Below are 12,407 nucleotides of genomic sequence, written 5' to 3' on the forward strand. Positions count from 1 at the left end.
AAAAGGCCCCAAAAGAGTGCAAGAGAGACAGGGTTTTTTTTTTCTAGTTTCATTCTCAGTAGGAGTGCCACAGGAATAAAGCAGAGAGGAGATTCTCCTTAGGATAACTCAGTAGATACGGGCTAGTATTTTAGTCACTGACTAATGATTTCACAATTTTAACTTAAAATGAAAATCCAGGATTCTTCCCAAGAAAGAACTCAATTGAATGAAAGATCAAAGAAAATATTTTACTTAAAAAAAAAAACCCAACAACCCTATAACATTCCAGTTTCAAATTGCTTCTCATAGGGTTTTTATCAAATGTTTTTCATTTATAATAAACGATGTAAAGGCAATCCTTTGAAGTTCTGACCACTGTTGATTCCATAAGCTGGTATCTAATGTCAAAGTTTAGGACTCGTAGAATCAGAGATCCAAAGAATTCTGCATCAGCTGTGCCGTATAAAAATATACAGTGTAAATATATGCAACATTATTCTGGTTACAGATGTTTTGTTTTCAAATATAATCCTTAAAAAAGCAATGCTTTTTTTTTATATAATTCTTTTTCCACATGTAACTGAGTAAAGCTGATCCAGAGCAAGCATCCTGTGATGTTGTCCTTATGGTCCCTGGAGTCATTATACACGCCGAAGTTTACAATGAGAATAGAGTCTCATTCTTCAGGTGTTTTGCTGTGATTGAAAAGCCAAGATCTACTCAACTGTTATGATAAAGCTCCATTGTCATCCGAGGCTCCGTACATTTCAGCCAGCTTTTTAAAGTGGGGCCCCCAGTCAGTGAGGTAATCATAGCTCTGGTCTGAGTCTGTACTGACTGATTGCAGTGAACTGAGAGACTGGGCCACAGACCCATCTCCCTCAAACATATATGTCTGCAGAGAGTCAAAGGGAGGTGTGTAGAAGTCAATATCTGCCTCGTAGAGTCTGGCCAGTACATAGTTATGAATATTGTCGTGCATCATACATGTCTGAGGCACATATCTGGAGAGGCTTTCAATTTCAGGTTGTATATCTTGCCTCGTTTTTAGCATTTGTGCTTCCCGAGGGTTCCACATGGCAGCGATGTTAAAGGCCTCAGTGTCTTCTTCCCCACCGCCTTCATCATCATATCTAACAATGTTCTCATGTACATTTTCGTCCTCATTAATTATATAGGGTTGTTTTCGGTATCTCCTCATGGATAGCATAAATAGTACCAGCACTAGGAAAAAAAAAAGATAACAATGAGAAATGTTATATTTGCCTACAGTTTGAGTGCAAATAAAAGAAGGAAATATTAGCTCAATAATTAAAGATAAGTTGTAGCAAGTACTCAAGAAAGATCTTCATTTTTAATGCTGGGACTGCATTTAAGAAATTATCATGACTTAAGGTTTAAAAGCAACTCATTTTTCTTTTCTTTTTTTAATATTTTATTAATTTTCCAAAAAACTTAGTGCAATATACATATTAACAATCAGAGAATAAAGCACAAAAACGCACATCCATCTTATAAATATATACATACAGTATCATTATCTCACCCACCCTTCTATTAAATAATCAATAAATCAATAATAAATACATATTTATACTTTCAAAATCCTTATCTTATATAATAATAAAATATTCCCTCCCTCCTCCCACCCACCCTGGATATGAATAGAAGTAAACCAAATTAAAGAAACAATCCAATTATACTGCATTCATAAAAGATGTCAATGGTTCCCAACTCATTTTTCTAATAGTTGGGAATAATCTTACTATGAAACTTTACCAGTGCTGAAACTTGGTTGGCATCTATCCCCTCACTTCTTTAAAAAAAAAAAAAGCTCCAAGGAACGTTTGCAATGCCGAAATCCAGACTTAGAGGCAATGCATTATGGGAGCTGTCACCCAGCAGGTCCACAATGACCAGTAAGCACTGTAAGTGCTTAAGTGATTAGTGGGCATTTAAAAGATGACAGAATAATAAACAAAAAAATCTCACTGGTGCCAACCTGCTGCTTCCAGATAGGAGAAAACAAATAATGCTCTTCTTCCCCTCCCCCCCAAATATGTAGAGGCCAGCTTACAACTCTTTGGCCTAGATGCACAAAAGTCAGTCGGTATTTACCGACTGGATCGCTGTTGGCCGATTCGCTGTCCAATTCCCCAACAGCGAGCGATGCACTTACAAGTTTCAATGAGCGACTGACACATGCGCAAAGCCCTAACAGCAGTGACAGGGAAAGCAGCTTCCTGTCACTGCTGTTAGGGCTTCTGGTTTTCTTTTGTTTTTAACGGCACAGATGTTGTGCGTGTGTTTTTAAACATAACCTGTCCCATTTAAAAAAAATTAAAAAAAGACCCCTGTGCCATGCCCTCCCACCCTGTGCCGGCACCCTGAGCCGCTGTCCACCCCCCCCTGATCCACCGACGTGTGACATTGGAATTTCTGACCCTTTTACACTTTAAGATTCCTATATTCTATTTACTTCCTAAGATTCATAAGGATCCTATTCGACCTCCCGGTTGCCTGATTGTCTCTGCCAGAAACTCCCTACTTGAAAGAACATGCAAATATGTAGATCAGATTTAAATGACGTTTATGGGTAACCTTGCATGCACTCTAGGGTGCTTTATGCCTGATATGCCCTGGTGAGCTTTTGACTTTCTGCCAATAAGTTCCCATGAGCTGACAGCCATCCCCAGCTATTTATTAAATCTTTAGAGATTCTTGGTGTATCTACCAATATTAATTAAGTAGTACAAATTTTGAAAGCCTGCAGGTTAAAGGTAGTTCCCAGAATTGAGAGTAAGTCATTTTCTTCCAGTTTACATGCTATGACCCCTCTCTTGTAGAGTAGGCTGTTTCTTATTTTGGATCAGATTTTATAGTCATTTATACAGTCATCCAAGATATCTTCGCGATGAACTACAACTACCAAAATTTAAGGTCAATCTTAAAACTTTCCTTTTTCAAGATGCGTACGATAAATCCTAATCTTAAAATAATAATATATATATATATTTTTTTTTTTTTAGAGCAGTCCACCTTCTTTTTTATTATACCACCACCCCTTACGTGTCATCCCCTTTTCCCTCTATATCCTTTTTTCTTCTACAATTATGTAACTTTTTCCCACCTCCCCATTTTTCCTCACTTTCTAGTTTGTCTGTAAATGTCATACGTGTTCACTCTAACTACTCTTTTACACTCTTTTTATTTCTCTCTATTCTATATTAAATTCTTTTCGATTTAATTATTATATAATTGTAAACCGGTCAGATATTCATTTTATGATCGGGTTATTAAAAACTAATAAACTTGGAAACTTGGATACTACTCATTTTTTATGTTTGTTAAATGAGGGTGAAGTCGATATTCCCGAAGGATGTTTATTGGCTACCCTTGAAGGGTGTGCGCTTTATACTAAGATCCCCCAAAGGGAAGCGTTAGAAGTTATTCACAGGCATCTTGATATGCGCATGTGGCCTCATATTATAAGGAAGGGCACATTGCACCTGCTTACCTAACAAGACAAAGATGCAGCCCAGGATAGCAAGCAGCGCCCCTCTGCTTAGGCTGATTGGCAGTGTGTATGCCTCAGGGCTGCAGGACACCTGGTCTCCATTGTTGTCGCAGAGACACACCTGAATGGTGAATGTCCCAGTGCTACTCAGCATGGGATGCCCATTATCAGCAATCAGGATAGGCAGGTAGAAGGTGTTCTGCGAACGCTGTCTATAGCCAGATCTTCTAGTTAAAATCCAAGCTGTATTGTCTGTAGAGAGGGAGGAAAAAAAAATCTAGGTGTAATTTTGGTAGGCTAAAGAAACAGTAGGGAGAGGGTTTTTTTTTAAAAATTTAAATACAATTCTTTCCTGTTTCACATTTTCCCTTCAGGAGCCTGTTGTGTAGGCCCCATTTTTTTTCTGATTCATAGAACGTATTACCTTCGAAAGCTAAACATAAAATGTATTAAGTTAGTCCTATACGAATAGTATAATTTTATCGTTCTTTTCTTCTTTTTTTGCTTTATTTCTATTTATTACATATAGAATGTAGAAATCAGAATTGATATGTCCAGGTCAGGGCATATTCAGTTCTGGTAATATTTTAGAAAAGGATCTGCCAGGCCGGAGCCTTCTCTAAAATGCATGTAGGTTTGCCTGTACATTTAGTAGAAGCAGCCATTTTACAAAGATATAATCTGAAAACTTGAATGGAGAAGCACAGCAATTTACATATGTAAATGATGCGGTGGCGGTGAAAAGGGCAAACAGAATGCTAGGAATGATTAAGAAGGGGATCATGAACACATCGCAGAAGGTTATCATACCACTGTACCGGGCCATGGTGCGCCCTCACCTAGAGTACTGCGTCCAGCACTGGTTGCCGTATATGAAGAAGGACACGGTACTACTCAAAAGGGTCCAGAGAAGAGCAACTAAAATGGTTAAGGGGTTGGAGGAGTTGCCGTACAGTGAGAGACTAGAGAAGCTGGGCCTATTCTCCCTTGAAAAGAAGAGACTGAGAGGGGACATGATTGAAACATTCAAGATAATGAAGGAAATAGACTTAGTAGATAAAGACAGGTTTTTCACCTTCTCCAAGGTGGGGAGAACGAGAGGGCACTTTCTAAAGTTGAAAGGGAATAGATTCTGTACAAACGTAAGGAAGTTCTTCTTCACCCAGAGAGTAGTAGAGAACTGGAATGCTCTTCCGGAATCTGTTATAGGGGAAAACACCCTCCAGAGATTCAAGACAAGGTTGGACATGTTCCTGCTGAACTGGAACGAATGCAGGTAGGGCTGGTCTCGGTTAGGGCACTTGTCCTTGACCTGGGGGCCGCCGTGTGAGCGGACTGCTGGGACGATGGACCACTGGTCTGACCCAGCAGCGGCAATTCTTATATTCAATCATTTAGGTAGAACAGTCATTTTCACCAGAAGGCTTACAATCTAAGGGATCCATGGGATTAGTGTGTCCTGATGTGGGACTTTCCTGTGTGCCAAGCCATTTGAAGCCATAAATTCAGCTTTTTATAGTTATTTCTTTATCTGTCCCTGGGGCATAGCCACAGGACGGGCATGACCCACCCAGTTTGGGCTCAGGCCCGCCCACTCAGCTGCAGAGGACTTTTCATCAGAGGGAAAGCTTCCAGGTCAGTCGCTGACAGTGTGTATGAACCGCTGCTGACAACCTGGAAAAAAACACATAAGAAGAAATGCTGCACTGGCTGGGGCCGGGGGTTGGAAGGGAGGAAAGAGAGATGCTGTTGCACAGAAAGCTTTGTTTCTGCCTACTTTGGGCTTAGGCCTGCCCAAAATTGGCTGTCAGGCTATGCCACCATAGTATAGTGGTTAGAGCTACAGCCTCAGCACTTGAGATTGTGGGTTCAAACCCCGTGCTGCTCCTTGTGACCCTGGACAAGTCACTTAATCCCCCCCCATTGCCCCAGGTACATTAGAGATTATGAGCCCACCAGGACAGACAGGGAAAATGCTTGAGTACCAGATTGTAAACCACTTAGAAAACTTTGATAGGCGGTATATAAATACCTAAAATAAATAAATGAATAATGTTAGCATTAGTATGCAGCCATTGACAAAAATTAATGCGGGAGCCCTTAAGCCAGCATTATTCTGTTAGCACACTTTAAACTCAGCCCACTAGCTGAATAGTGCTTCCATGCCCATTGTACGCCCTGACATGCCCCTACAAAAAAGTAAACATAGTAACATACATATAAATAAAAACATATTGAGCGGTTAAGTTTCAAGTTTATTGGTTTTTAATATACCGACCATCAGCAAGTATCTGGCCGGTGTACAATAAAAATAATATGAGAAAATTGAATAAATAGGTAATTTAAGAACATTCTAAGTGCACACTGAGGACATTAACTAGACAAACTTGAGAGTGAGGCAAAATGGGGAGGATGGGGGAAAGTTACATGTTAAAAGAAGAAGGGAGAAAGAGGGAAGAGGGAAAAAACAAATGGGATGGGATCGCTTTATGAAAGCGGTTGGTGAGATATAAAAGAAGAAAAAGAAAAAGGTACAGAGAGAAGGAAAAGAAAAAATTATATGTGTTTAAGGTAAAATCTAAATACAAGAATAAGCATCGCTAAATAGGAAGGTCTTCAAGTTTATTTTAAATTTGTCGAGTTGATTTTCAAATTGGAGTAGCTGTGGTAGAGCATTCCACAAGGTGGGAGCTATGACTGCAAAGTTTGTTTTCCTGGTGTAGAAGCAATCTTTTAAAGAAGGGATTGATAAGAGTTTCTGATCTGCTGACCGAAGGAGGCGTACTGAGCGTTGTGGAATGAGGAGATTGTCTAGGTATGAGGGCAGGTGAAAAAGTCTGATTTTGAATGTGAGCAGAATAGTTTTATAAGTGATTCGGTGTGTAATTGGTTAGTGTGCACAAATGCCAAAGCTAACATAAAGGGCCAAATTCTATAAATGGTGCCCCAATTGTAGGCAGCAGTAGGCATCCTACCGCTGTCTAACCAGCCAATCGGGATGCACATTTTTTTAAAAAAAACAACTCCCCTACATTGTATGAGTTTTCGTGAGGCCAGAGTCGCTTAAGCTTCCCCAAGGCTAGGTGTGGGTGTGGTTTCACCCTGAAGTGGCCTTAGGTGAGCTTAGGTGGCCCTAGACATCTCCCTAGGGCTGCGATAGGCACCTGAAATTTAGGCCAGCAAATGCTGCGATCAGTTTAGCGGCAGCAGGGAACCCATTCCCCCTGCGAAGTTAGCCAGCTTGAGGAATGCCCACTCCCTCCTTCTGGAAACCCCGAAGTCCTCCCCCCCCAAAAAATGTCTGTGACAGGAAGAGTGCCCAATTCTTCCTGCCGTAATAGCGAACCCTCCCAACACAGTCCACTGTAGGAGGGATGTCCACTCCCTCCTGCCGCTACCCCTCAAGGCATCCCTCAGTAGCAGGGATGCCCACTCCCTCCTGCTGCTGGCCCTATCATTCCCCGAACCCTACCAAAAACTCCCCGACTCCACCCAGACAACTCCCTGACATCTCCCGAACACACCCGAATGCCCCCCATACCTTTACCTGATGGCCGGCAAGAGGGATGATCACTGCAAAATGGCGGGCCTTCCCGGTGCATTCTGGGATACACCGAGGAGAGGCCTAAGGCCCTGATTGGCTCAGATGTCTTAGGCATCTGGGCCAACTGAAGTCTTAGGCCTCCTTTCCAGTGTATCCCATGGAAGGGGCTTTAGATATCTCGCCAATTGGAGTCTTAGGCCACTCCCAGTGCATCCCAGGATGCACTAGGAAGGAGGCCTAAGACTCCGGTTGGCCCAGGTGCCTAAGGCCCCTCCTATGGTAGGGGACTTAGGCATCTGAGCCAATCAGGGCCTTAGACCTCTTCCCGGTGCATCGCAGAATGGTTATTGAGACTTTTCTTCAAAAATAAACAGAGAGAGTTTCTTGGATGTAAAGTACAAATGTTTCCTGATTTTTCTAGAGAAACTCAAAGCGTCATAGAGAATTTCTACTTTTGAAACCTGGAGTCACTTCACTGGGTGCGACGTTTTACTTCAGATATCCTTGCAAGTGTATCATTTGCTACCGTTCAGTTAAATATGTTTTTTTTTAACCTCATCAGTTAACTGCTTTTCTGGCTTTGTCTCGACAGGATAAAGAGGAATCAACAATAGCTCAATAGTTTATATAAGCTGTTCTTATATCTCAGTTCTGTCTGTAATTTGTCTAATTTCTATAATAATTTTTCTTCTTTTTTTCTCGCTTAACGTAATCATGGATCTCTTTTTTGAGGACTTGAGTTGGGTTAATTGAAAGAATTTTCTTTATGTTTATCGTGATTCATATTGGTTATAAGTTATATTTCACTAACCTACTTTCTGTACAAGTGAATACTTGAATATACTATTAAAGTGATGCATATTTGTTTGTCTTGAGCACCTTGGGGTGCCTGGGCATTGTATTTGAAGTTGTTTGCATCAATAAAAATTGTTTGAACCTAAAAAAAAAAATTTCTTTTTATAATTAGATAAGGGAATTTCAGTACGGGCTCAATAATCCCTACGAATGACCAAAAGCCCCAAGCAGGTGTTCATAGGTGACCAGCACCAGACCCGAAGGTCTAAATAAACCCTGCCCTGTACAAACTCATAACATCACCACCCCGTGCTGTATGAGGTCTTGTCCTGTCATATCTATTGCCTTGCTTTTTGAATTCTGTCATGCTCCCCTATGTATTGTCCTATCATGTCATGACCTAAAATGTGCTATCATGCTCTACATTTCTATACCCTGTTCTACTTTATGATGAATACCCTGTTATGTCTTATTATTAGGGTTACCAGACATCCAGATTTTCCCGGACAGTTTTTCAAAACCCTGCACTTTATTGACGTCGGGATAACATCTATACATTGCGCGGATGCAATGTGGTGATGTCACCGGCATGCGTGCATGCATGTGACATCATCATGTCACACCAGCGCATGCGCAGATGCCCTCCCGATAAGTGAACAGGTTGAGGGGGCGGGGCTGTGGTGGGGCAAGGGGGCGGAATGGGGCATGACTTGGGCAGAACTGGGTGAGCCTGGGGGAGGGGCCATGGGTCCGGATTTTAGTTCCGGAAAATCTGGTAACCCTACTTATATATGTAATCTTGTAACCCGTTCTGAGCTCTTCTGGGAAGACGGGATATAAATCCAAATAAATAAATAAACTGATATTTCAAGTTGTACTTTCTATGTGTGTGTGCCATTTATTCATCTAGGGGGCTATTCTGTTATTTAAGTGCTCACATTTACATGTCCTGTGCACTGAAAACCCATTTATTCGATAAGTTCGTCTGATCCTCCAAGCCCTGACCCATTCTAAAAGCCCCTCTGCCTCTCTCTTCCCGTTTCTCTTCCCCTTCCCCCCTCTACTTCCACCTCCCCCTCTCTTTCCCTCTTCCCCCTACCCCCTTACTTGTATTGATAACTGTCCCCACAATCCCACTTTGTAACTATCCACTACTGTTTCCACTATTGTATATTCTATACTGTCTAGAACCGAAAAGGTTCATTATCCACTTTGTACTTTTCCGCTATTGTATAACGTCTTGAACTGAAAAGGTATGACGGGATATACATAAAGCTTTATTATTATTATATAAATGTCTATAGAACTAGCACTAATGCACTTAAGTGTACAATTACTCGTGAAAGTGACAGCATAGCCCCTAGTGCTATTCTGCAATTACCCACTTAACTCGCCTGGTGTGTATCTGCAGAGGGTGTGTGCACAGGGGAGGAATATGGGCAGGACACGGGCCTGAATCCCAGTTACATGCACATCCCTGCTGTAATTAGGCACCTGCATTTTCACTTTCACTGATGTAACTGTGTGTGAGTAAAGTTATGTACACCGATGCTTGGTTACGTTAGTATTCTATGGTGGAACCTGGGTGTCCAGATTCTGCTGTAGAAAAGATCATATGTTACTCTTTTGGGATCTTGCCAGGTACTTGGGACCTGGATTAGCCAATGTTGGAAACAGGATTGATGGATCATTGGGTCTATCCCAGCATGGTAATGCTTATATTCGTAATGATTCTTTTAGAGAGGTATGCCAGATTTCAAATGCATTTATGGTATTCAAATCTGTCAGCACAGAGAAATGGGATAGCCAAGTTGATCCAAGGTAGAATGGGGTGGGGTATCATAATTGTACAATAAAGAACTGAATCAGTATCAACTAATCATGATTTGTGATACAAAACAAATCAGGCTCCACATCTTGTTTAATTTTAGTTGGTTTTTTTCATATTTGTTGAGTTCTATCTAATTTTATTGCCTTCCTGTTTTATTTCCTTTTATCTTTATTTTTGCTGGATATGTATATATTTGTAATTTTTTTTTATTTTCTCTATTTCCCTAGGCACTTTAGCTTAGAATGTGAGCCTGTTTGGAACAGAGAGGGAAGTTAAGACAATGTGATTTACTTAAATTGTAATCCGCTTAGGGTTATAAATGGAATAGAAATGTTAAAAATAAATTAAACTGACCAAGCACTGATCATATCTATGGCTAACACAAGGACAGGCTAACATTTCCAGGCAGTGCCGGGGCTGCTAAAGGGGAATTCGCATGAACCTGGCGTGGTGGCTGATGGGTAATTTTGTGTCAAAGAAGACTACTGGAGAGCCAGAGGCACACACCTTGAAAGGGAGGTGTGCAAAGTGGGAGCCAGGTGGTGAGTCCGCCAACTGCGCTGTTCGAAGGCAGCTGTTGCGTGCTGCACGGAAAGTTACCGCCGCTCTTTTTCTGGTCTTCCTCGGGCTGTTTAAGAGCAAGGAGATCTTCCGCTCCTTCCACAGACCTGGCTAAAAGGAATGAAGGTCCTGCTGCTGCTGGAGCAGTAAATAGAGAGCGCGAGATGTGACTTCCTGAGCTTTCAGGTAGGCTGAGGAGGAGAAGCAGGCCTTTGTTACTAAATTGTACTTCTCAGGAAGGTGGTGTCCCGATTGTGTGGGCTGGACACTAGAGACTCCTTGGACCGGTGAACGGACCAGTCTGGCGGCAGCACTGATTGGCAGTTGTGCGAACAGCACGGGACTATGCTCTCCTGAAGTTATATATTGTATTTAGTACTCGGGTTGGGAAGGATAGGGTTTTTTTTTCTCTCTGTTCTTTTATTTCTTTAAAAAACATCCTTGTCAAGCCTTCAGTGAGTCTTTAAAAGGACTACTATTTTAGTAATGAAAGACTAATGCAAAAAGCTCCAAAAAAAGTGGAAAACTTGTACTTTTTTTTTCTTCTTTTCTTTCTGTCTCCCTCCCTCCTGCTGTCTGTCTTTCTTTCTATCTGTCTCTCTCCCTGCCCCCTATGCAGCAGCATTTCTCTCCCCCCTCCATTTCCCTGTGCAGCATTTCCCCCACTCCACTTCCCTGTGCAGCAGCAGCATTTTGATCCCCCCACACTTCCCTGTGCAGCAGCCGCAGCAGCAGCATTCCCTCCCCCTCCATTTTTCTGTGCAGCAGAAACAGCATTTCCCTCCCCCCCACTTCCCTGTACAGCAGCTGCAGCAGCATCCCTCGCGAAGGGAGGGGGTAGCGCCGGTGGCCTCGGGAGGAGAAATACTACCGGTTCCCGGGGTCGGTTCAGGGCATACGGATTCCAAAGCAGAGTTCAGATTCTGGGACAAAATTTGCTTGAATTTTTAGTTCGGATTCCAAGTTGTTCAAGTTCTGGGGTGTTCGGATTCCGAGGTACGTCTGGTCTGGGCTGGTCTGTCTTTGAGCATTTGCGCATGCTCAAAGCCAGTCCAGCCCAGCCCAGACCAGAAGAGGGAGGATCTCGGACGCACCGCCCAGCCCAGGCCGCGCCAGAAGAGGGAGGATCTTCGGGTACCGGCACTGGTGCCAAGACGGGGTAAAATTAGTGTCATTGACGTGCTCGGGGGGGGGGGGGAAGTAGGATCGCGGTGGAGGGGGGGCAACGCGAGCGGGGGGAGGATGTCAGTTCGCAGGGGAGAAGCCGGATCGCGGGGATTCCTCAAGGGGGGGAAGGGAGGATCTCCGACGCACCGCCCAGCCCAGGCCGCGCCAGAAGAGGAAGGATCTTCAGGCACAGGCATTGGTGCCCAGTGGGGGTAAGGGATGTCATTGCCCTACTCGGGGGGGAGGCAGACGAGAGCGGGGGTGGGATGCCGGATCGCTGGGGGGATGCCGGATCGCGGGGGGGGAGGGGGCACTCGTACAGCGAGGCATGTACGGTTTACGAGGCACCAAGTTTGCAAATGTTTTGCTCGTCTTGCAAAACACTTGCAAACCGGTGCACTCGTAAACCGAGGTACCACTGTATGTATATATATATATATATATATTTTTTTTTAATGGTTCAAAAAGATAGACATACTGATCACAAACACATCCATTTTTGAAAAAAACAAGAAACATTTTGCAGTTTTGAAAATGGGCATATTTGGTACTGGATTTTTGTGCGTGTTCCGCAAAACATCTAAACTTGGATTTAGGCGTCATATTGAAAATGCTCCTCCATATCAGCCTTGTCCAAGGACATCCAAAGTTTTCAACTGCATTTTCACAAAACTTACCAAATCAAGTCTTTTAGGGACATAGAACGCAATAGCCAGCAGTGAAGCGAACAAACTGACTCTATTCTCGTTACCTTGATTGTCCCTTAGAGTGAAGTTTGGGTTGTTTTCTGCCTCAGGAGCCAGGCTATAGTAGAAGTGCTGACCCTCTGGTGGGTCGTCCTGGTCTACAGCACTCACTGTGTCAATCAGCTAAAGACAGAAGAAATGCACGGATTAGTAACAATGCTGACAGCAATGGGTGCAAAACTGCTATTATCAAATGCTTGCTTAGTGCTCTGTTTTTTAGCGCATAACTTTTGGTGTTCTTTCTTAAATCTACTCCAATAAGTA

General features: G+C 42.8%; 1 protein-coding gene across 3 annotated transcripts in view; it reads right to left on the minus strand.

The window, feature by feature from the left end:
• Positions 1-218: 218 nt before the first annotated feature.
• Positions 219-12,407, minus strand: part of CDH20 (cadherin 20) — a 281,754-nt gene continuing 269,565 nt past the window's right edge. Inside the window, exons 10-12 of one of the 3 annotated variants that reach the window (XM_033935021.1) lie at positions 12,149-12,266; positions 3,500-3,751; positions 219-1,206 (exon numbers count right to left, since the gene is read on the minus strand). In XM_033935021.1, coding sequence (XP_033790912.1) covers positions 710-1,206; positions 3,500-3,751; positions 12,149-12,266 — 867 coding nt within the window. In that variant the 3' untranslated portion in view covers positions 219-709. The remainder of the gene's footprint in view (positions 1,207-3,499; positions 3,752-12,148; positions 12,267-12,407) is intronic. The other 2 variants (XM_033935020.1, XM_033935023.1) reach the window with 2 other exon arrangements.

Source organism: Geotrypetes seraphini, chromosome 2 (assembly GCF_902459505.1).
Source record: "Geotrypetes seraphini chromosome 2, aGeoSer1.1, whole genome shotgun sequence".
In the NCBI taxonomy this organism is placed as follows: Eukaryota; Metazoa; Chordata; class Amphibia; order Gymnophiona; family Dermophiidae; genus Geotrypetes; species Geotrypetes seraphini.